Source organism: Solanum dulcamara, chromosome 4 (assembly GCF_947179165.1).
Source record: "Solanum dulcamara chromosome 4, daSolDulc1.2, whole genome shotgun sequence".
NCBI classification, from domain to species: domain Eukaryota; kingdom Viridiplantae; phylum Streptophyta; class Magnoliopsida; order Solanales; family Solanaceae; genus Solanum; species Solanum dulcamara.
The window spans coordinates 78,600,358-78,624,694 of record NC_077240.1 but is presented as its reverse complement, the minus strand read 5'-3'; the positions used below and the strand labels follow the sequence as shown (position 1 = coordinate 78,624,694).

Here is a 24,337-nt window from a genome sequence, read left to right as displayed (position 1 = left end):
TTCTTGAGATAAAATGTTTATGTTTTGTTTAATTTTTTATTTTCACATAAGTAAAGTAATTTGAAATTATTTTTATATTATAACTGTGATATTATATTGTATTCTTTATGTAAAATAATAGCTTTATAAATATTTAAATTGAGATAAAATTATATATTTAATCTTTTTTAACAAAGAAAAAATCTCAAAATTATTTAAGAAATCGGGAAATAAATAATATTTGTCGATAAAAGAATATTGATTGAATCACTTTTTAATTATTATAATTCTTGCGTTATAATTTTAGTAATTAATTCTTATGATATATTTTTTTACAGAATTCAAAAACATGTTATTTAATTTGGTCTCATTTAGTAAATATGTCCTATAACTTTTTGTATGCACAAGTATGCACTTAAGGATCGTTTGATGTGAGGGATAAAAATAAATAGTTATAGGATAAAATTTTATTGTCTTATTTGATTGTCAAGTTTGAAATAATTTATTCCATCATTTATATCATAGTAATGGGATAAGTTATCTCATTTACTTGATTTATGTGATAACTTATCCTAGAATAGTTAATCTCAAAATAATTAATTTTGCGATAACTTATTCTCAACCAAACAACCCCTTTCTCTTATATAGAGTTGAACAAGTATACACGTATAATACGTGTAAATTCACGTCCTTTGTATATTATGTCACATAAAACGCATGTGTCTACTTGTTCAACTTATATAATTTTAAATACGTATTTGAATACCTCAAAGTTGGAGGATATAAGTGTCATTAAAATTGAGTTAAATGATATATTTATGTATTATACATATAATTTTAGTATAATTTCTTCACAAGCTAAAAAGACACAATATATAAATATATCATTTAATATAATTTCTGCTGATATCATAAAAATTGAATAAATAACCATTTGCATTTTAAGTATCAAATCTCACGCAACTTGACATATAAGACATGATGAAATCAAATTAAAGGATACGTTGTTTTTTCCGTTTAAAGTGCATTAATAAATAATAATTATGTACGTTATAAAATTGAAAGCAATTTAATTTCCACTCGCAGTTATCACACGCGCTCCCGCACTAATGTCAGTGCGCCTTCTAAACCATCCACACTCCGCCCTTCTCCATTTTCACTTCCGTAACTCTCTTCGTTCATCAGCCCATAGGAGTTACTCTTTCTCCCGTTCCGCTATGTCTTATCGTCCGAATTACCGAGGCGGTAGCCGCGGCGGCGGAGGACGCGGTGGCGGAGGAGGACGTGGTGGCGGTGGTCGTGGAGGAGGAGGAGGACGTGGTGGTGAACAGAGATGGTGGGATCCCGTATGGCGTGCTGAACGACTTCGGCATCAGGCAGCTGAGGTACTGTTTTAATCGTTACTGCTTTTTGGTTCATTGCTCTAGCATTTGTTAGAAATGTGTAAATATAGATGTACGGCTGCAGAAAAAGCGCATACATGTGTTTGTATAATGATATCGAGATTTGGATTAGAAGAAAAGGTGTAGTCTTTTGTTAATTTATAACAGGTTAGAGGGAAGAATTTAGTTAGAGTTTTGACATAGGAAAGTGTAAGGTACAGAATCAAAGTTCAATCACAACCAATTCATCACTAATAAAAAAAAAAACCTCATGGTTTTTGATTTGATGTTCCAGCTTAGTGGGGACATGAACTTTGATAGGAGTTTGTGGAGTATACGGATTAGGGTAGAAGGTTAGTAGGTAATAGTGCATTGTCTTGTTGTCCGTCCATACTAGTCGTCGTAGTATTACTCTTGTAGTTTTTTGTCCTTCGATTTTTGTTACTATTTGTTGTTTCTTGTGCTTTGACTATAGTATTATTTTGTTGTAGTACTGATTTGTTACTATAGGTTGTTTTTGTTACTATTTGCTTTTTTGGTACTTCCATTTTTTCTTTTTCTAGATTGCTTTGGACTGCTTTTTAGCCTCTCTACTCCTGAGGTAGTGGTAAGATTTGCGTACACTCTACCCTCCCCAGACCCCACTTTGTGAGACTATATTAGATATGTTGTTGTTGTTGTTGTTGTTTATAATCTCGTGATGTCTATGTTTATGCTTTTGTGAATGTATTTCAAGTAATTGGTTCATATTTAAAGTTAGCATTGTGATTTTTGGTTGTAGATGGAGGTGATGAATGAGAATGAGTGGTGGGGGAAGATGGAGCAGTTTAAGAGAGGTGGCGATCAGGAAATGGTTATAAGGCGAAATTTTAGTAGGGATGACCAACAGAAGTTGTCTGATATGGCTTATCAATTAGAACTTTACTTGTAAGTGGTTTGATCTTGAAGAAGAATTGTGGCTATCAATAATCGGAATTTGATTCGTTGTCCTTTGCTTTGTATTCTATCGGAAACAACCTCTCTACCTCCCACGGTAGGGGTAAGGTCTGCATACACACTACCCTCCCCCTACCCCACTTGTGGGACTACATTGGGTATGTTGATGTTCTTTGTTCTGTATTAAGCATAGGTTGTGCTTCCATTTCTAGCATTATGAACTTAAATTTATAATTAGACATAGATTACGAAGACAAAATGTACTTGAAATTTGAGTGATCTTGCTTCTGTAGTGCATAAAGATGACAAAATATACAAAAGGAAAAGAAATCTTCAAACACGCATCTGCTGTGTCAAAACAAATTTACTTTTCTCTCCATGCATGTCCTAAAGCTCTGCGAACTGAGAATCGTGAACACTGCATACATCCTCTATTCCTATTTTTGGGTTAATTCACAAAAACAAGTAATAGGAAAAATGTGGGGGGGAATTCAAGCAAAAAAATTGTGTTACATTTACCCGCAAATGAGATATAGAGCTTAATCTTCATACAACGAATGGTTGCAAATGCACAGTGAATCTAGTAGTTGCACAATTTATTTAAGATGTAAACCATTTAATTTATTTATTAATTCATTTCAAATCACGTGGAAGGAAGTTGTCTCAAAAAGCCTACAATCTCTTACAATCCATGCAAACTTAGTGAAAATCACGTATAATTGTAAAAAAGGGGATATATTTTAGGCAATCTAATTAGTTGGATTAAGGCTTAGGCATGTTGGTAGCTTACTTTGGTCCAGTATTCATTAGGAGTCCTTAATCATGTCAGAGATTTGTATGCAAGTATTATAGTGCTAGAGAGTCTAAATTATTGAATACTGGATATTTAAGATTCATATGACCAGTCTCAACTAGCTTCAGATTGAGGTATATTTGTTATTTTAAAATATGTAATTGTTACATTTTTCTCTACCTTAAATTACTAGGGTTTTTGTAAGTAATCAACACTCAGAATATGAAAAGCAGACATGCTACTTACACTTCTCCATGTATGGTAATTGCAATAACTTACATGTTCTACATGACATTTCCTTTTTTCCTTTGTTTAAAATAATGGAAGAAGAAACCAAAACCTGGTAGATAAATCTGCTCCACTCTCTCATTTAAAAAATATTTTTTCTTTCGTTTGTGATCATAGTAAAGCAAAGTGTTTACCTAATTGTCCTATCCATGCCTTTTGTATTTGCTGGAAGAAAGCCATGCTTATAACAAGGGAAAGGCACTTGTTGCAAGCAAAGTCCCATTGCCAAGCTATCGTGCTGATCTTGACGAGCGTCATGGATCTACACAGAAAGAGGTATAGTATTGCCATCTTGCTATTAGCTGGTGAGGATGTTCTTTCACTTATCATTGCTGATGATTTTCTTGTGTTGCTGGTTTTAGTTAATGTTTAACTTAACTGTAACCACACTAATGAAAGAATAGCTAAACTGTAACTATATCGCAGATTAGGATGTCTGCAGAGATTGAGGAAAGAGTCGGAAATCTATTGAGCAGTTCACAAGACACAGTATATGTTGGAACTTCCTCTTCAACATCTGGTAATTCTGCCAAATTATCATCCAAAGCTGTAGAAAAAGCCAAACCTAATTTGACTATAGAGGATGATACTGCCACCAAAAGACTTAATGTGGAACTTAAACAGAAACAGGAAAAGACGAGGGTACAGCTTTTTCTCTCGGTTTATCAGTCCTCGATCTTATTTTTTGGTGGTATTTTCTAGTTTCAGCAGTTTAACTGTTTTTAAATCATTCTGCTAGGAAAGTGAAAAAGTCAAGGCAATGATCTCATTCAGAGGAAAACTTCCAGCATTTAAAGTAAAATCTGAATTTATGGAAGCTGTTGCAAATAATCAGGTGAGATATCTGTAATAATTACTATTGCAACAAGAATGCATGATGTTTCAGGTAATTCTTCTTTCCAAATTTTCTAATATCCGGCTGATTGCACATACAACTTTACTGAACTCTAACTCTTGCAATATGTACTTAGAATCAAATAGCATCTTAATGTAAAATGTTATGAAGGAAGTGTGGTGAATCGCAATGCCTACATGTATTTGGTGGACCGTGTGGAAGGAAATGACTGCTTGATGTTTTGAAGACAAAGCTAGTCCAATTCAGCAAATCAATTTCAAGTGCATACTTTTGCTTGCTTGTTGGTGTTAAGAGGAACTTGTAAATGAAGTAGAATCGATACTAAGCATCTTAATCCGTAAAAGATTAGAATGGGATTTTTCTTGCTATTTGCTTTTTGTACGTACTGCAGCACTTTCTTAGTGCTTCCACTTTTATTAAACTTGCATCTTATCTCAAAAAAAAAAAGGTAAGGAAGAGCTACATCTAGAAGCAGTTCTGTCAACTTTCTGGAATGCCTTTTCTAGCATTCTTTGTTTATTTTCATCCTTTTTTCTCAGGAACACTGTGAAAGTAGTTTTATGGAAAAATTGACCTGTGATGGAAAAATATTTCATTGGTAAATATCTCTGCTTGCAGGTTAATTGGCATGTTTGCAATAAATTTTCCTTTTTTATCTAATTCAATTTCCTGGTGGTTTTGTGACACTTCGGTGCTTTTGAATCACATTATTAGCCTATTAGGGTGTTTTCAGGAAGAGTATACTCACTATATGGTCAATACAGGTATTGGTAGTTTCTGGAGAGACTGGTTGTGGAAAGACAACGCAGCTCCCTCAATTCATTCTAGAAGAGGAGATATCATCCCTTCGTGGTGTTGATTGTAACATTATATGCACTCAGCCTCGCCGTATATCTGCAATATCAGTTGCCGCTCGAATATGCTCTGAAAGAGGAGAGAGTCTTGGTGATACTGTTGGATACCAGATCCGGCTGGAAGCGAAGCGCTCTGCCCAAACACGGTTGCTATTTTGCACAACAGGAGTGTTACTGCGGCGGCTGGTATTTGTCTCTTAACCTCTTTTTTGCCAAAATTTGTGTAAATTCCTTGTTCACTGTTGCATCCTTGAAATAGGACAGGCAGTTTGCTACTTGCAATGCTCGATATACCTATTATTTTTTGTTCGTCCACATCTTTGACGCTAAGCTGCTGTGTATTTGGAGAGTCAAGTTTTTAGACACAGCTTCATGTGTGCCGGAATATGCTCAAGAATGGAGGATGAAGGAAACTTAATATATTTTCTACATAAGAAGGGATTGATATTATTTGTATAATTATCTATGTAATTATTATCTTGGATTTTTTTTCTTTTCTTTTTTTCTTTTTTTCTTTTTCTTTTTCTTTTTCTTTTTAATTTTTTTTAATCTTGGATTAATACTACTGATTTAGAGGTTTTGTATCTATTAGAAGGAAAAATGATTTTTCCCTCCCTTTATTTTGAATATAGGTTCAGGACCCTGATTTGACTGATGTTAGCCATCTGCTTGTTGATGAAATCCACGAAAGAGGCATGAATGAAGACTTTCTCTTGATAATTTTACGTGACCTCCTTCCTCGACGACCTGATTTGCGTCTCATTCTGATGAGTGCTACTATTAACGCTGAGTTGTTCTCCAAATACTTCAGAGATGCACCCACAATTCATATACCGGTATTTTGTTTTAATCTTGTGTATCTCCACATTTTAAGACAGGTACAACCATTATTTTCTGCTTCTAATTTTCTTAGGCTTAATTTTTCCAGGGTTTGACATATCCAGTGGCAGAGCTGTTTCTTGAAGACGTGTTGGAGAAGACTCGTTACCTTATAAAATCTGAAGCAGAAAATTTCCAAGGAAACTCAAGGAGAAGGATGAGGCAACAAGATTCTAAAAGAGATCCTCTGACTGATCATTTTGAGGCATGATCTTTTCCTATATTATTGATGAAGTTTAAGTAAAAAAAAATATTCTCTTGAAAATGGACTTATTCGATGAATTAGACTTGGCTGTTTGTCTCGAACCTCCTATGAGGTTATTGTTACTGTGTTTCTTTACGTTTTCAGTTGAAGTTGAAGTTCATATTTTCTAATTCTTATGGTCCCAAATTATGTGGCACAATTGGAATTTCGAGATTCAAACTTCTAATGGTTGACTCTCGAAATTCCAGTTGTGCCACAAATTGGGATAGAGGGAGTAGTTGTGGAGTCTAACATAAGAGCTTAAGTATCCATGGTTTTTTCTGCTTATCAAATATCTTCATTAGTAGCAGCCCCCCCCCCCCCCCCAAATGTAACTGCTGTGCTGGAATGGATTGCAGAGGGTCCATAGTTACCGAAGCACTGGAGTGATCCAGTACCCAACAAGGGGCCTAGAAGTACCTACACTTGGCTCTACACATGTACACAGAGCTAACCCCCTGTCCAGTGCCCGGCAGAGCTAAGGCGGGATTCAATCTTTACTCTACTCTTTATCCCCATCTTCTCCCAGGCTAACCGTGGGGGGGGGGGTAGTGGAGCCTCAAAAAGCACCGTTGAAAGTATATTTGCTTGCTATACATTTTATATGTGGTCATCTGATTGACCAATCATTTTTTTTTATATGTGGTCATCTAATTTGTCGGCCAAAGTGCAAAGCTCAAAAGTTGTTATGTAATTTCACTTATAAAAGCACATGCTATTGCTTTCTTTTTAAAAGGTTGACGTTCTGATGATGAAAAATAGAATAACCGGAGAGATGCTTATTGTCTTTGATGAGATGGTGAACAATGACTAATTCTCCATCTTCAATTTATTTGTCTGATTTTGGCTTGACACAAAGTTTAAGAAAGTAAATAAGACTTTTGAATTTTATAGTCTTAAATTTAAAATATGTAGAATGTAGCAAATTGCCCTTTAATCTTGTGGTCTTAAACATGTCATGTAAAAATTTAGAATTAAAGAGTTGTCAAAAAGGGGAAGAGACATTCTTTAGACAATAATAAAAGCAAACTAATTAACTACGAATCATTCATTTAATTATGTACTGTGAATACTGTGTTTTGTCACAATTTGTGGTCTTCATCCTTTAGTTATTTACTCATTTCAAGGGGAATGCATGACCAGTTAGTGAGCTTTTTATTGTAACTGAACTTCTAAAAATGACAAAGTTTCTCTTTGCACATGCATATTTTAATTCTCTTACCAAGTAGACTCTTATTGAAGACTTCTGGTTGTAGGATGTGGACATTGGTTCACATTATAAAGGCTACAGCTTGACTACAAGACAATCTCTGGAAGCATGGTCTGGTTCACAGCTTGATTTAGGTCTTGTACGTACTTTACCTTTTCCCAACTAAGAGAATTTTATTCCTGTTGAACATTTCAATTTATAGTTCCTTACTGAAAGAGGGGTTTGGTTGAAGGCATGTTTATTACATTGGTTGCACGGGTTCTCTTGTTTCTTAACTTTGATTGATTTTATTTCATCGCTTTGAATAGGTGGAAGCAGCAATTGAATATATCTGTCGCTGTGAAGGTGAAGGTGCAATTCTTGTATTCCTATCTGGTTGGGATGAGATTTCTAAGCTACTTGATAAAATTAAGGCTAACAACTTCCTTGGAGACACCAAGAAGTTTTTATTCCTCCCTCTTCACGGTTCAATGCCAACAGTAAATCAACGAGAAATATTTGATCGCCCACCTGCTAACACGAGGTACGTTCTTTGTTTAGCATAAGCTGGATCTCCAAGAATTCAAATTCTTTGTTTAGCATAAGCTGGATCTCCAAGAATTCACATTCTTTAATCATACTTTTAGCTAAATATGGATCGCAATTGGTACGTATATATTATTATGTTTACAGCCCTTCATCAAAATACCATTGCTCAATCATTAATCTCTTCAAGTGGATCATTACTTTTTCTGTTATTTCTTCTTGTCGAATTGTGGATTTTCATTGTCAATTGCATAGACTAATATAGCAGTATGATATGAATCAAGTTATTCACAGTTCAGCTGTAGTTGAGGAGCTGCTAAGACTGATAGTTTAAACTATCAGCTCGTCAGTCAGTTTTTCTTTTTTTGAATTAAATATCTTTAATCTGATCACGCAGGAAAATTGTTCTTGCAACCAACATAGCTGAGAGCAGTATAACTATAGATGATGTCGTGTATGTCATAGACTGTGGGAAGGCGAAAGAGACTAGCTATGATGCACTTAACAAGCTAGCTTGTTTATTACCATCATGGATTTCAAAGGCCTCAGCACATCAGGTAATTAAAAATGCAATATATATCATGTGAGATTGATATAATTGGAGTCAAATTCATCCAACTTCATTTGGCTTATCGGAGATTTTTGATTATCTGCAGAGACGTGGTCGTGCGGGCCGGGTACAACCTGGAGTTTGTTATAGGTTGTATCCGAAACTAATACATGATGCTATGGCACAATATCAACTACCTGAGATTCTTCGAACACCATTACAAGAGCTTTGTCTCCATATTAAGAGTTTGCAGTTTGGTGCCATTGAATCCTTTTTGGCCAAGGCACTTCAACCTCCAGATGCTCTCTCTGTCCACAATGCCATTGAACTTCTCAAAACTATTGGAGCTCTGGATGATACAGAAGAACTTACTCCACTTGGTTTGTATAGTGCATATGTTTTTCTCTATATATTCCACATTGGAACGTTTACTTATAACGTTTCTTTACAGGCCGTCATCTTTGCACTCTACCGCTGGATCCAAATATTGGAAAAATGCTTCTGATGGGGTCCATCTTCCAATGTCTGAACCCTGCACTGACTATTGCTGCTGCTCTGGCACACCGTGATCCATTTGTCCTTCCAATAAACAGGAAAGAGGAAGCAGATGCTGCTAAAAGATCCTTTGCTGGTGATTCTTGCAGGTTAAACCAAAAAATATTAATGGTTTATACGCCTCTTTCTCTGGCTTCCATCAGGGACATCACTTTGTTGAATAAAATATTTCCTTATTCATGTGAAAACAATCTTCTCTTTGATGCAGTGATCACATTGCACTTCTTAAAGCATTTGAAGGATGGAAAGATGCTAAACGTTATGGAAAAGAAAGAACCTTCTGTTGGGAAAATTTCTTATCTCCTGTAACCTTGCAGATGCTGGAAGACATGAGAAATCAGTTTGTTGACCTACTGTCAGATATTGGTTTTGTGGATAAATCACGAGAAGCCAAGGTAAATTCTCCAAATTTCTTTTCCTTGAACAACTGATGCAGCATATAACTCTCTGCACTCTAATGCTGTCCAAGTCTTGTTTGACCATGTCTTGTCGTAAATTTTTACTATTTGGTGAAGTGTGTATATCATGGTGTAGAAGAAGCAAATAATATTTAGCTTCTGATTTGAGTCCAGCTAGCTGTACTAACACCTATCTATGATCAAGATTAAGAGAGTGATCTGATGTTGCAGGCATACAATGAATATAGCAATGATTTAGAGATGGTATGCGCCATCCTTTGTGCGGGCCTCTACCCAAATGTCGTACAGTGTAAAAGAAGAGGAAAGCGTACAGTATTTTACACGAAGGAAGTTGGAAAAGTTGATATCCACCCAGCATCTGCTAACGCTAATGTTCATCTTTTCCCTCTTCCCTACTTAGTTTACAGTGAGAAAGTCAAGAGCTCAAGCATTTATATCAGAGATTCAACGAACATATCTGATTATTCTCTTCTTATGTTTGGGGGTAATCTCACTCCAAGCAAAAGTGGAGACGGCATTGAAATGCTTGGAGGCTATCTTCACTTTTCCGCATCAAAAAGTGTGTTGGATTTAATAAAGGTTTGTCATTCGATTTCTGCAACAATTTCATCTCTGTGGCATACATTTTTATCATTTCAAAATTAAAACTTATGTTGCTCATGGATCCAAATTTTCCAGAAACTGCGAGGGGAACTGGATAAAATCTTAAAAAGGAAAATCAAAGAACCCCGCTTTGACGTTTCAGTCGAGGGAAAGGGTGTAGTTGCTGCTGTGGTTGAGTTACTTCATAGTCAAGACATACGGTACTAACTTATAGTGAGCGTTTTCGCGTTCATTTATAGCAACTCGGAGTGAGCAAAACCATATATAGATGATTATGGCTCCTGAGTGCAGAAACATGTATTGATAACAAAAGGTTTGATGCCCCTTTGTTGTAATAGGTGTTAGCATAGAGAGGCAGAGGCAGATCTAGCAGTATAATTGTGTGTTCATTTCGACCTATAACTTTTAGTCTAGACCTGGATTTATCTGTGTAAAATGTACTGGAATTGCTGAAAATAGAACTATGAACCCACAACTCGAATAAGGTGATGGGTTCGGTGGTTGAAACTCGAGACCTAGACCCATTGAGTTAAAATCCTGGATTTCTCTCTAAGAGGTAGATAATTTTGTGACATCCTGGATTTACCCGCAATATGTTCTCTTACATAACCGACTTTACATTGTACTTTCAAGAGGGATTTAGTGTCGACAACACGAGTTTTGGTTATGACTGAGCAATCGAAACAATATTAGGTGAAATATGATTAATTACACGATTGTACATTATAAAAGCAAAGTAAGTAAACACAATCACATGTTCTAACTAAACTTTGTCCGTTCATCTTCATTATCATTTAGAAAATTGCTTACTCTGTAGTGTTATCTGGCTTAGGATGATGGATGTTTGAGATGGTACTACTTGTATTATTGTAGTCTTTTTTTTTATTTGGTTTTTGTTATTTGACATATTCTCTTCATTGTCTGCTTCCTTTTATATTAGAGTTTATTACACTTGAGCCGATAGTCCTTCAAAAATAGTTTTTCTATCTTCACGAGGTCTGCGTATATTACCCTTTCCAAACTTCACTTATGGTATTTCAGTGGGTATATTGTTATTGTACTCTCCCATTTTTAAATTACTCTAATCATATTGACTTGACACATTCTTTTAAGAAAATTTTTACTAAATTAATTCTATTAATGATACTTTAAAACTCTAAATTCGATTAAAAAAATTTGAAAAAATGTAGAATTATTTATAAAAAATAATAATTCTGGATAAAATGCAGAATTATTTTATTTGCGTTCGGGAGTATTATTTTATTACTAATAAAAAAGTTATTTAATTGAGAAAATAGCGATTTTAGTCTCTGTATTATTGCATAATTTCAGTTTTAGTTTTTTTTGCTATTTGACTATGCACATTTAACCTTCAATTATTTGAAGTGTGCAATTTTGATCCTTGGAGTGAACAAAAGTTAATTATTTAACAAAATAATTATTTTGAAATATATAAAATAAAATAAATTGAATGGTTAGTGATTCTAAATGTTTGAAGAATTATATGGGTAAAAAATTAAATTCAATAAAAATTAAATGTAAATTTTTTAAAGAGTGAAAGTTGTTAGGACAAAATTGATAGCCTTAAGGAGTATGTCCATCTACTAAACCCTCAAAAGTAATCGTATTTGACCTTGATTGGTAAACATTGAAAAAGAGAGGAAGAACGAGTTGTTAGGGAATAAAAAACAAAGTATAGTGCATTTGAATAAAATGGAGCTAATGAATAAAATATAATTTTAATATATATATATATACATAATTTTTCAAGCATTTAAAATTACAAATCTTTTATTTATTTTTATATTATTAAATAATTATTTTATTAAATAGTTAATTTTTGTTAACTTCAAGAACTAAAATGCACACTTCAAATAATTAAAAGTTAAATGTGCATAATTAAATAATATATAGACTAAAACTGCAAATAATACAATAACAGAGGAATTAAAACTGCTATTTAATCTGTTTAATTCATCTTTTGTCTTATGCACTTAGTGAACTCCGCCATTGCAGCTTAAGATTTGTGTGAGTATATAAATAGTCTCTGGTTTCCTCCGCCACCATTAACCGTAACACCGCCGACTGAGTCGATTCGCTCCTCCATCCAACTCGTTCTCTCTAACTCAACAATGAGCTGCTCGTCCTCTTTGATTCTTCCTTCCATTTCTTCGAATGGATTTCGAAGATTTAGTCCTTTGAAATTGGATAAGTCTAGGGTTTTCATGAGCAGCATTTCCGTTGGATCGCGAATTTCCGCGGTTGATGATGCTCTCTTCGCTGATTACAAGCCTACCAATGCTTTTCTCTTCCCTGGCCAGGTAGCATTTCTCCGATTAATGGATTAGATTTTGAAAATTGAAGAAATTCGCGACATATATGTTAATTATGTAGTTCATTTGTCTAAGTAATTCATTTATTATTTGCTGCTGAATTGAAATTGTGATAATAACTAAGTACTTGATAAGATGTTGAATGGGAAAGCACCAACGGTACGCCTAGTGGTTAGTGAAGCGGGTTAAAAGAACTACGAGGTCTCACATTCAAATCAATCACATTATATACAAAAAATATTAGGTGATTTGTTTTTATCTGTCCTAATCTTGGTGGAAAGAGTATAAACAAGATGTACCCAAGTCAATGAAGTGGTTGAAAATCGCGAGGTCTCAGGTTCAAAGCTCAGCGTAGACAAAATAACACTTGGTGATTCTTTCCATGTGTCCTAGGTTTGGTGAACAGAGTTACCCGATATCTGTTATTGGTGGTAGTTGGCACGGTATCCCGTAAAATTAGTTGAGGTGTTCGAACATCAAAAAAAAAGAGTATAGATAGACCTATTTGGTATCTGTTGCTAGTGGGAGGTGACGTGGGAGGTGACAGGTATTCCATCGGACACCACTCTTATAAAAAAAAAAGGATTTTGACTGGGAAAAAAGTCTATATTGTATAATTGTTTTATTTCATCAAAGTTGGATTGAAAATTTGCTAGCTTTGAGGTCATTTTGTGTATTTATGTTAATTCTATGTTCAGTTGTCTAATAACTTGGTTATTACTTCTTGCTGAATAAAATGGTGATAATTAATTGATTATATGTCTCCTATTGGACTAGATTTTGAAAAATTATTATGTTGTACAATTTCCTTATTTCATCAACTGAACACAAAACTGTGCTTGGAAAATTTGCTGCTTTTTATTCAATTTATGTTTGATTTCTGCTAATTCGGTTGTTATTTTGCCTTATTACTTGATTTCTGCTAATTCAGTTGTTGTTTTGTCTAATTGGTGATCTGTTTTCTTGCTGATTCAACAATGATCATAATTACTACCTCCGTCTCATATTAGAGGGGCACTTCCAACTTTACACGGTGATTAAAAAATCATTAATACATTGGAAAACTTTACTATTTTGCCCTTTGTTTATATTAATGCATTATACATAGAGTATAGAAATAGCTAGTAGTAGGGAATTGTTTACATTCAAAAAGCCATATTAATTGTTGGGGTAAAATAAGAAAAATTTAATTAATTCTATCTTGATTTAGTAAGTGATCAAGTAACATGGAACAAACATTTTTAGTAAGATGCCCATCTAATATGGGACGGAGGTAGTACTTGATAAGTATGTGTGCCTTAGAAAGCTTGAACGATGTTTTACAGATGCACATCTAATATGGGACGGAGGTAGTACTTGATAAGTATTTGTGCCTAAGAAAGCTTGAACGATATTTTCTTCAACATAGTGTAACCTAACCAGAGAAAGGGTAGAAATTGTCTGAAGCTTGAGAGTAGGAATATTATCATGTTAGTATCTCCAAGCTTTGTATGACCGCCATAACGCTTACCTTTAAGCAGCTACAGTTCAAACCTATCTGTCCACGGTTAATTTAGTGAATATCTTATCTCCATCACGATAGACGTCTAGTTTCTAGAATAGTTATGCACTGTGATCACAAAATATCCAATTTCATGGCAAACTATTTTATCAGCACTATACCTCTGCAGGGAGCACAAGCTGTTGGAATGGGTGCAGAGGCTCAGAAGGTGCCTGCTGCAGCTGAATTATACAAGAGAGCAAATGAAATCATGGGGTAAATATGATGGATCAAGTCTCATAAATGCTTTAATCAACATTTCTTGGGAAAATTTCTGTATTTGCATAAACGCATCTGCATTTTATCTTAATCTTTTTTTTAAAAAAAATGTTTCCACATATTTGTTTTTCCAAGTTTTTGGATTGAGTCGAATCTGATAGATAGATATGTTGATTGATAATTAAGCATTTTATGTTAATATTTCTTCATCCTTGCTTACAGGTTTGACCTTTTGGATATATGTATTAATGGTCCAAAAGAGAAGTTAGACTCCACTGTTCTAAGCCAGGTATTCGTTTCATCATATTTTTCTTATTTTTGAATCACTCCTCTTATTTGGCAAAAGGACTTATTAATAACTAAAATACATTGATCCCATTAAACAATTTGTTAATAACTAAAATACATTGATCCCATTAAACAATTTGTTAATAACTAAAATACATTGATCCCATTAAACCACATAGACAAAAGGAACAGCATAAGGTTCTGCAAGCATGCACATTTTGCTTTCAGTTAACAGAGTTTTATAGATGATGTTTGTTATGACAATAGGATATAACTTAAACGATCATTTTTGTCTGGCTCATAATTTTCTTGTTCCCAGCCAGCTATCTATGTCACTAGCTTAGCTGCGGTAGAGATACTCCGTGCTCGTGAAGGGGGTCAGCAAATAATTGATTCGGTTGACGTCACATGTGGTCTGAGCTTGGGTGAATACACTGCTCTGGCATTTACAGGAGCTTTCAGGTTGCTACCCTACATAACATTATGCTTTAGGAGTAGCTTATGTCTGGATGTACTTTCTTATCCTTCTCATTCTTTAAGATGCAAGTATTTGGATTTCCACTAATCTTATTGCCTTTGCCAGTTTTGAGGATGGGCTTAAGCTTGTTAAGCTTAGAGGAGAAGCTATGCAGGTAATGTCAATGATCATAAATATGTGTCATGCATGGAGCTCTGACAATATCTACTCTGTCCAGGACGCTGCTGATGCTGCAAAAAGTGCAATGGTTAGTATAATTGGACTGGATTCTGACAAGGTTCAGAAACTGTGTGATGCAGCTAATGAGGAAGTTGATGAAGCCAACAAAGTTCAGATTGCAAATTTCTTATGCCCCGTAAGTTTCTTCAAAAGCTTTGTAGACAGAATAAATTCCATATTTACTCTACATCTTGTGGAATATTGCACCTGGCTAAGCATTTTCCAGTTTTGTTGTTTCACTATCTTTTTATAGGGAAATTATGCAGTCTCTGGAGGTGTTAAAGGAATTGAAGCAGTAGAAGCAAAAGCAAAATCATTCAAAGCACGAATGACGGTATTTCCTTTTTCTCTCCAAATGCTAATATAGGTCTTGCCGCCAGCTGCTTATGGTGTTTGCTTCTTAACATTGGATTTAATTGTTCCAGGTACGTCTAGCTGTTGCTGGAGCTTTCCACACAAGTTTTATGAATCCTGCTGTCTCAAGATTAGAAGCTGCTTTGGGTGCAACAGAGATCAGAACTCCCAGAATACCAGTAATATCAAATGTTGATGCGCAACCACATGCAGATCCAGATACAATTAAGAAAATATTAGCTAGCCAGGTAAGAAACAGACAGAACACAAGTTGATTAAAGATGGTTGGTCACAATCTTCTGTGAAATGTTGATTTGTCATGTTTGACTTATGCAGGTGACTTCACCAGTTCAATGGGAGACCACAATGAAAACTCTCCTAACAAAAGGGCTAAAGAAGAGCTACGAATTAGGACCTGGAAAGGTGAAACTCATTGACACTCCAGAAATCTTTTATCTACGAGTTTGATTTAGAAATCAGTATCGACAGAGAGGCAGTGTATCACTTTATGACTAATGATATTATCGCTTTAGCAAGTGCTTGATTTGGACTTCGATGTTTCAGGTTATTGCCGGTATTGTCAAGAGGATGGACAGAGGTGCTGAAATTGAGAACATTGGTGCCTGAGCTTTGCATTGAGGGATGACATTATCAGTGATTATTCTTTGAGTGACTTCGAGCTTGAGTTTTTGAATGTTAATGTCATTATGATCTTTGTTTAAGTAGCATAATGAACTCGGATTAAAATATAGCTTTCTGAACCTCGATAGATATTTAATGTGATGAAACCACACACACTATCAGTATCTATGTGGATCCTGTAATTTTCACTTAATGTGAAACTGGGCAGAGAAATAAGCTGTAGACCATGAGATAGTGTTTGCCTTTAACAGTAGAGAAAAGAATAACAGTGTTCGATTGTGCTTTGTGCTTATGATTTAGTCGTTTACAAGCAACATAAATTAGTTGTGTTTAGCTCGACGACGAGGAATCATGAATCAAGTCAAGAAAGGGTTAATGTAAATCTTTCAATTTTGCTCTGCTTCCTAAACTGTATGAATCTTTCAACAAATTGAGAAACTTTTCACCATTTTCTCAAATGTTAACATTTATCTTTGATAGTGCTGTAGTGTACACTCTCTTTTTAATTTAAAATTGGAGCCAAATGACACTCCACACAGATAATTAAAGAAATTAATTGAAAAATAAAATTTTTAAAATTAAGAGATAATAATTAAAATTACAATTGAAATATCACTTTTTTTTAACTTTCAGACCTCAACTATCAAGTGTTTCGCTTTTCCTACCTAAGCTATCACCAACTCTATTTATCAAAAAATACTTTAAAATTAATGAGTCAACTGCCATGTGAACAAAATTTTTCAGGCAAATTAAGTCGGTATACGTCTTTTGGTGATTGTATTCAAACACTTGATCTAGTCAGCTTCGAAGCATATTTTAATAAATAGTTGATGATATTTTATCACATACAATATGTGGCAGTTATAGGATTCTACCGAATCCGTAATCGGAATGCTGGCTCCGCCCAAATGGTGGTGCGTTTCGACAAGCGCTGGGCAGGTGTATGTCTGATAAAAACTATACAGGGAGTTGCTGAAGAATCAAATGATACAAACCATAATCAAAACTCCTCAAGAGACCATTGTTTGGGAAGATCCAGGCATTTTCTTTCTAGCTTTAACTACAACTACAAACCCTAGTAGTATAATCCCAAAAATGGAGTCTAGATAGAATAGGCTGTTTCCGAAGTAGAAAGGCTGTTTCCGCTATACCATCAGCTCAAAAGATTCTTTCTAGCTTTGACTATATCAGTAATTCTGGGGTACCAATATCATATGCAACTGTTTTAGGCAGCGAGGAGCTTTCAAGCAATTCAAAGGCCAAAACACAAACCAAAGAAAAGGACAGCAATATTATCCAACTCACTACACCAGAACTATCATGTCATGAGTTAGCAGATCCATTTTAACACTTTCCACACAAAAAAATACATGACATAGAATGAATATATCTGCCAAACGAAGTCGTCCAACCACCAAGAAGCTATGTTGCACGAACTCTTCAAAAATGTCATCAAATGCCCTGTAGTACCGTCACACCTCCCTATAACAGGAGTCGTTTGCTCGGATATTCTTTGAATGCTATAGCGAAATGCTGCTAGATAGAATGTATAGTATAACAGCATGAAAAATTGGTTGTAAAAGAGCTTGGCCATTATAGTAAAATATTGTTAAAATAGATGTCTAACTATACCGGCTTGAAATAACTTGCGACTAGAACCTTATGGACAACTTGTTACATGACCTGCTACATGCATAAACTGTACAGGTATAGCTTATTTGATCAAAGCAAACAAAATCTCTTGAACAAAAGACTCCCATGCCCCAACAGAAATATTCCAGGTTGGAACATGGCTTATGATCAGAACGTCCCTCTTTCTTAAGCTAGAACAACCTCAGTAGCTACCATTACAATTATCGTACAGTCAAATATCTCTATAAACAACATCGTTTGTTCAAATATCTTTTGCTATAGAGAGATGTTATTATATATAATATAAACTAATATGAAAGTGGTTCCAAAGAAAACTTGGCCGTGATAGCGAAATGTTGTTATAGAGAATGAATACTATAGAGAGGTCTGACTCAACACATATATTATCAAACAATAGGTGCTTGAAAGCAGATTCAAAGGGCAAAACACAAACCAAAAATCATAGCAAATCATAATTTGCTGGATTCATTTCAACGAAAATGAAATTCAATACATGAGCTAGCCAGCAGATTACATTCGCTGTTTTTGCATAAACAGAAAAAGGAAACACAACTGCCTAAGATAAAGTTTTGAAATTTCCTAATAAAACACAAAAAGGTCACGTCCAAAAGTACCAGATTAACAAAAACTTGCAACTGAAACCTATATAGACATAAACTACAAAGCTTACTGCTAAAGACTTCAAGTGAAGTTGCTCCTATGTCCTGCAAGATGACAACGACGTACATGGTTGGACCATGGATGGAGCAATCGAGAAGGTGGTGCCCGCCCTAACGGATTTCCAGTATTAGCAAATTGTGGAGGAAAAAGATCATAATCTCCACCAATTACATGTGGCATCCAAGGTACCGGAAATGGATGAGAATCCTCTAAAAATCTCAACGGATCAACCACTCTTCTTCTATTAATTACTTTCCTTCTCTTCCTACTCTCCCAAGACTTAACAAACTTCTCTTTCCAATGTCCCCCTTCTCCCGATATCTCACCATCACCAAACTGCTCCACATATTTCTTCTTCCACAAATCATCACTCGAACCCAAATATCGCAATTCGGAGCTCAAACAACTCACTTTCGCTATCTCAACTCCCGGAAGGGATTCCAAAATCTTCAACTTAAGGTCAGTCGGAAGTCGCATAAAGCACGGTGGAAGCACTAAACCAGACTTTTCACACAAATCAATCAACAATGGCAATACAAGCCCATCCTTTACATTCCTCCAAAACACAAACACTTCCTTCTCTCCAAAATCCCCATCTACCTCTTCATCTAATCCACAATTAGCCCACACAACATTCAAAAAAGGAACCAATTGATCTTCATTTAACGCCACTCTACTCGTGGAAACCGAACCCCCACCAGATAATGACCCATGAGCAATAAAGAACTTCCCTAAAGACTGAAACTTTAACTCAACAGTGTGAATCACGTTACAATTACCTCCTTTTACATGATCAATAACCTCAGGTAAGGTGTAAAACAATGTAACTCGTGATGCCCTCGAAGGCCAATATTTCAAAAAATGAGACACACTAATCTCAGTAAACGTAAAAGGGTCAAGAAGAACAAACCTGGATTCTACAAAAACAGCATGAACAGCAATCACCAACAACTTATGATCACGGCCACCGTCGTCATCGTTTAGCTCCTCTATGAACACTTTCCTTAAAAACCCAGGTACAGAAAACGATTTCGTAAAATTCACATCACTGTAATCTCCATTATTATCTACCTCCATAAAATCTTCCATCGAATTTAGGGGTTTCGTCTCGTGGGGTTCCGATTGATCAATTTGGGTGTCCATTTTTTTCACTGTTTCAGATTCTTGGACAATTTGGGTGTCCATTTTATCCACAGTTTCAGATTCGTGGACAATTTCGGTATCCATTTTTCTCAATTTGGGAATATGGGTTTCAGTTGAAATTGAAAACCCAATTGGATTGTGTGTGAAAAAGATAAGATCACCTGAGGTAATACCGATAGATTGAAGCGTATCTTCTTCTTCAGAGGTTTGAAGTTCGTCCTTTCTATTAAGGGAAAGATGAATGGAATTTGTTGACGATGATGGCAATGCTTGAGAAATGCGATTTTTGAGTTCTTGAAGTGTACAGGAAGAAGATGGTACCTCGATTTTGAGGGTTTCCTTGGTTTCGAAGCATCTGATTCTGAGTTTCATGGTGGCTATAGCTATGGCGGTGGAATTTTTTTGGACCCTTTTCCTTATGTAGATGAAACGTTGAGGATATGTGAACAAATAGTTTAGGATATATACAAAATTTTCTAGATAATCTTTTTTATTTCCATATCCAAAAATTGACACAAATTATTAGTTTCGTCTCTAAATTATAAAAAGCTTTAAAAATATTTTTGTAATTGACTAATTGAACTAAAATATACCCCTGATCTACCACATGACAAGCCGAGAGAAGTGTTGAAAACACCCCTAAACTTGACGAGAATTTAAGGTGTACTTCACTCATATTGCAATATCGGGGATGTATTTTAAGTTTAGTTAGTCAAATAGAGAGATGTGTTTAAAACTGTCAAAAATTCGAAGACGAAATTAATAATTTACGTCAAATTTAAGAATGTTATCAATATTTTTTACAAGAAAATATATAAGTAAGAAATTATTTAATATTTTAGAAAATATTTTCTTGGTTTCCTACCAAACATGCTCAATGAATTTTTCAAAGTTACTCGAACTAGAGTCATTGTTTTATCGTTTTATTTTATTCACTAATTTTTGTAATTCATTCTTATCTTATGAATAATTCGTTGTGTTGGATGATTGACAAATATTTTGAACTTTGAAGTAGGAGAATTCACGAAAAAAGTGATAAATTGAATCAAATAGATAGAATAAACTCGATAATTTTTTTAGGTTTTGATTTTGATTAGTAATAAATAATCGAATCAAACCGACTATATAAATACTATTTAAGAATTATAATTTCACACATAAATATTTCTCTTGTTTAATTTATTTATCTTACTTTTTTTTTAGTTTGTTTTAAAAAGAATATTTCTTTACCACTCCATCGAACCAGAAACCAAATGTGGTTTACATTTAATAGCATTATGAATACTATTTACAGTAGAGCAGATTAAGATAGACCTCCCTAAATTATAGTAGTTCTCAATCTCTTTAACTAATCTACAATACAATTTCACTTCACGACACAATCGATTTAGAAAATTCGTTAGAGGCTTCTGATCAATGAGTGATTGTCTACATCAATTTTAATGCTATGAGATAGCATCTACTAAAAATCATACTAATACAAATGGAAATGTTTACTTCACCAATATATCATAAATTCAGTAGGTATATATTATTCTTCAGAAAAATGTATTCACCTTTCCTATACATGCACTAGTGTAGTCTCTCTCTCTCTATATCAAATGTGAAGACTTGAGACAAAATTAAGTAAAATGAGAACCTCCATTTTGATCTCACTCAAGGCCTGAAAATATTTTCAAAATTGGACAAGTTGAAAAGGCTCCCATCATTTGCATTATTCGCACTATATTGATAATGACTCGGATTTTGTACTGCTAATACTGGCTCTGGCTCTGATCCTCCGACTGATAGATTATGACTTGAATTTAGAATATCATTAAGAAATACCATATGATGATGATCATGAGAATTAGTAGACCACATCATCTCTTCACCAGGCAATGGAGGTAACTCCATATAATTGTTGTCTAATTGATCATGGTTGATAATATTATTGACATCCACATTATTCATATTTGTATAGCGATCATCATGGACATCACCATGATTCATAATATTTTGCTTCTCCTCATGAATCCCACTTAAGTAAACATCAACACCATCACCATAACCAATTAATCGCGATTCTTGGCCTAAATTGCTAGTCATGAACTCCATGTTTATCATGCTTGAAAACTCAAATGATGGAGCAGCGAGTACTACTCCTTCTTGATTAGGCAATTCAAGATTTTGATGGTCCTCCAATTGTGATGGCTTGGAATTATCACTATTCAAGAAATTTGCATAGACTAAAGCAAGATCAATACTTGGACCATGATGATCCAATGAAGAATTATTATTGGATTGATTATGATCAATATTAGTAGGATTTAAACAAACCCCATTTCCCAAATTTCTTGAAATAAGACGATGTTGATGATGATGATGATGAATTGTACTAGAAGAAGACTTACCTCTTCTACTCTTTCTACATCCACCACCAATTGGAACATTCCTTAAAGAACCACCTTTAGTCCAATACCTTCTACAACCTTTGCAAAAATACCTAGGTTGTGTCAAACTATAGTTGTTGTAATAACAAAATTTTGTGTTTGTTGAACCACAACGTGGGCATGTTGGTGCTAACTCAACATTGGATTTCCATATCTCTCTTTCCATCTAACATCAACACAAGATTGTTATTATTGTTGTAGTAGTACTTCTTGATCAAGAACTTGCTTCTTTTGAATAATAACATACATCTCCCTTGAAGTTAAAATTCTTGACCATATAACTATGTTTTCTTGATATATATATATATACACACACACACTCCCCCCTTTTCAATTTACGTGATATAATTTGACTAGCTCGATCAAAATTAGTTCAAGAAAGAAATGAGAATTTTCAAAACTTCTAGCCTTAAACGTGATGTAATAATTGTGTGGTTATAAGACTTTTAAAACTCATGATATTAAAAATGTCATAATAATGAGGCAATTATAAAAGTTTCTCATGATTAAGGATAAAATGAGAAGTGTAAACATAGGCGAAACCATCATTTGAATTTTATGTTTCTAATTTCTAGAATAGCAACATTATTTGATTATTATTTTTTTTTACGTATTTAGTAAGTTTCTTAATACAAAATACGAACTAAAACTATGTATTAGGTTCAACAGATCAAGTACGTAACCTTCTACCTCTGCCCCTGAAAGTCTAAGACAAGCTAATAAATTACGTTTCCAAATATATTTTTTTGAAACTGACAAATCGGTGAATAGTGTCACATAAATTAAAATCGAAAGTAAATATTATTATTATTTTATTATTTTTTATTTTTATGGGGAGTTGCGTTGGAAATATATGAGAAGTGCACATGGAGAAGAGGCGTTAAGGTTTGACGGAATTAGAAGACTTTAACATTCCCGGCGGCGAAGAAGAGGTGTCGGGTGTTTGTGACACGTGGAGAATCATGATTGGTTGAGTTGGGAGCAAAGTCCTTGAGAATCTCAAGTAGCTTTTAGGGACACAAAGCTTGGGTTCTAAAAAAAAATAATTAAAATAATTTAAGGGATTATAAATAACTATATGTCTCATCAGTCTTAATTTATGTGAATCAGTTTAATTTAGTACAGAATTTTTTATTTTTTTTAAAAAATAAAGTTCAAATAGATCGTCAATTATTTTTTTATTTTTCAATTTCTCACCTAAGTATTTAATATCTGATTTGAATGTCGGAATGGTACTACAATATATACCCCTATCATGATTATTAGGCAATAATAATTCAAGCAATTGACATCACACCACTTTCATCTTTAATCAAAAAATTTAAATTTGAGTCTTGAAAAAGAAATTATTTTTGACTATTTCTTAAAATCATTTCTGAACCAATTTGAATTAATCGAGCTCAAAATAGCTATTGAACGCCAATATAAAAAAAAACCAGGAAAAAGAAGTCTATGGCTACTTGGCCCAATATGCAAACCAAACTAATAATATTTTTAAAATATTATCGTTAATTATTATAAGTCATTTAAATGTTGAAAAATTTTATAAAATAATAAAATAAATTATTACAAGTCATAAATAGATATAAAATACAATAACATACACAGTGAAATTTTACAAGTGAAATTTGAGAAGGATAGAATATCATACGCGGACCATATTTTTATTGTAAAGATAAAATGATTGTTTCTAGAAAATAAATATAAAATATAAAATGATTTTTAAAATTTTCAAACCGAGTAAGTAAAATCTCAAATCCCAAACGTTTAGGCATAACAAGCTTCAACATTACTAATCCCAAAAGATCAAATTATTGCAATAGTTTGGTCTCAAAAGTTTGCAGGTGGATTTTCTTTTTTTCTCTTTAAGCTCTTGAAAGGGAATTTATGAGTAACGATAAAGTTGTTTTTGTATAGCTTAAAAATTATGGATTCGAACCGTAAAAGCAGTTTATATTAAAATAAATTGTCTACATCACATATTTCCTTGGAGTATGGCCTTTTCCTAAATCAACTAATACAAAATACTTTGTACATCGAACTATTTTTTTTTTCTTTAATAACCTCTGCAGTGAAAATATTTTGTTTTTCCTTTTCAGATATCTTGGGAATTTAAAAGCTAGCTGCAAGTTGAACTATTGTTTCATCGGTTTGATAATCTCATGTTATTGTTGCCATCAATGCCCAAGTACATGTTAGATAGTTAGTGAATATCTAATTGAGATTATATCCCCCTAATCACAACTTCTCTTTTTTTATTTTTTAATGACTTTGGAAATTATATTTATAGGGTACATGCAGAT

At 34.1% G+C, this 24,337-nt stretch overlaps 4 protein-coding genes across 5 annotated transcripts; 2 read left to right on the top strand and 2 right to left on the bottom strand.

The window, feature by feature from the left end:
- Positions 1-1,049: 1,049 nt before the first annotated feature.
- LOC129887731 (DExH-box ATP-dependent RNA helicase DExH1) lies at positions 1,050-10,591 on the top strand. Of its 2 annotated transcripts, XM_055962939.1 has the most exons (16): positions 1,050-1,364; positions 2,143-2,288; positions 3,555-3,654; positions 3,805-4,020; positions 4,118-4,213; positions 4,999-5,274; positions 5,721-5,924; positions 6,017-6,172; positions 7,468-7,560; positions 7,730-7,944; positions 8,344-8,503; positions 8,603-8,876; positions 8,948-9,140; positions 9,260-9,446; positions 9,681-10,049; positions 10,149-10,591. In XM_055962939.1, the coding sequence occupies exons 1-16, from the start codon at positions 1,089-1,091 to the stop codon at positions 10,278-10,280; spliced, it is 3,093 nt and encodes a 1,030-aa protein (XP_055818914.1). In that variant the 5' UTR covers positions 1,050-1,088; the 3' UTR covers positions 10,281-10,591. The 2 variants fall into 2 exon arrangements, with proteins under 2 accessions (XP_055818914.1, XP_055818915.1); XM_055962940.1 differs by lacking the exon at positions 1,050-1,364 and having other exon boundaries at positions 2,198-2,288; positions 3,551-3,654.
- A 1,470-nt stretch (positions 10,592-12,061) lies between these two features.
- On the top strand, positions 12,062-16,438 carry LOC129887729 (uncharacterized). The gene is made up of 10 exons (XM_055962938.1): positions 12,062-12,394; positions 14,077-14,162; positions 14,388-14,454; positions 14,773-14,915; positions 15,037-15,085; positions 15,149-15,286; positions 15,404-15,484; positions 15,576-15,752; positions 15,841-15,927; positions 16,069-16,438. Exons 1-10 carry the CDS (start codon positions 12,206-12,208, stop codon positions 16,129-16,131), a joined length of 1,080 nt encoding a protein of 359 aa, XP_055818913.1. The 5' UTR covers positions 12,062-12,205; the 3' UTR covers positions 16,132-16,438.
- Positions 16,439-18,238: 1,800 nt separating this feature from the next.
- On the bottom strand, positions 18,239-20,050 carry LOC129887728 (F-box protein SKIP22-like). Its single transcript, XM_055962937.1, has one exon. The coding sequence runs from the start codon at positions 19,972-19,974 to the stop codon at positions 18,481-18,483; it is 1,494 nt and encodes a 497-aa protein (XP_055818912.1). The 5' UTR covers positions 19,975-20,050; the 3' UTR covers positions 18,239-18,480.
- Positions 20,051-21,258: 1,208 nt separating this feature from the next.
- On the bottom strand, positions 21,259-22,200 carry LOC129885155 (dof zinc finger protein DOF3.5-like). Its single transcript, XM_055959356.1, has one exon. The coding sequence runs from the start codon at positions 22,198-22,200 to the stop codon at positions 21,259-21,261; it is 942 nt and encodes a 313-aa protein (XP_055815331.1).
- Between the last annotated feature and the right edge of the window lie 2,137 nt (positions 22,201-24,337).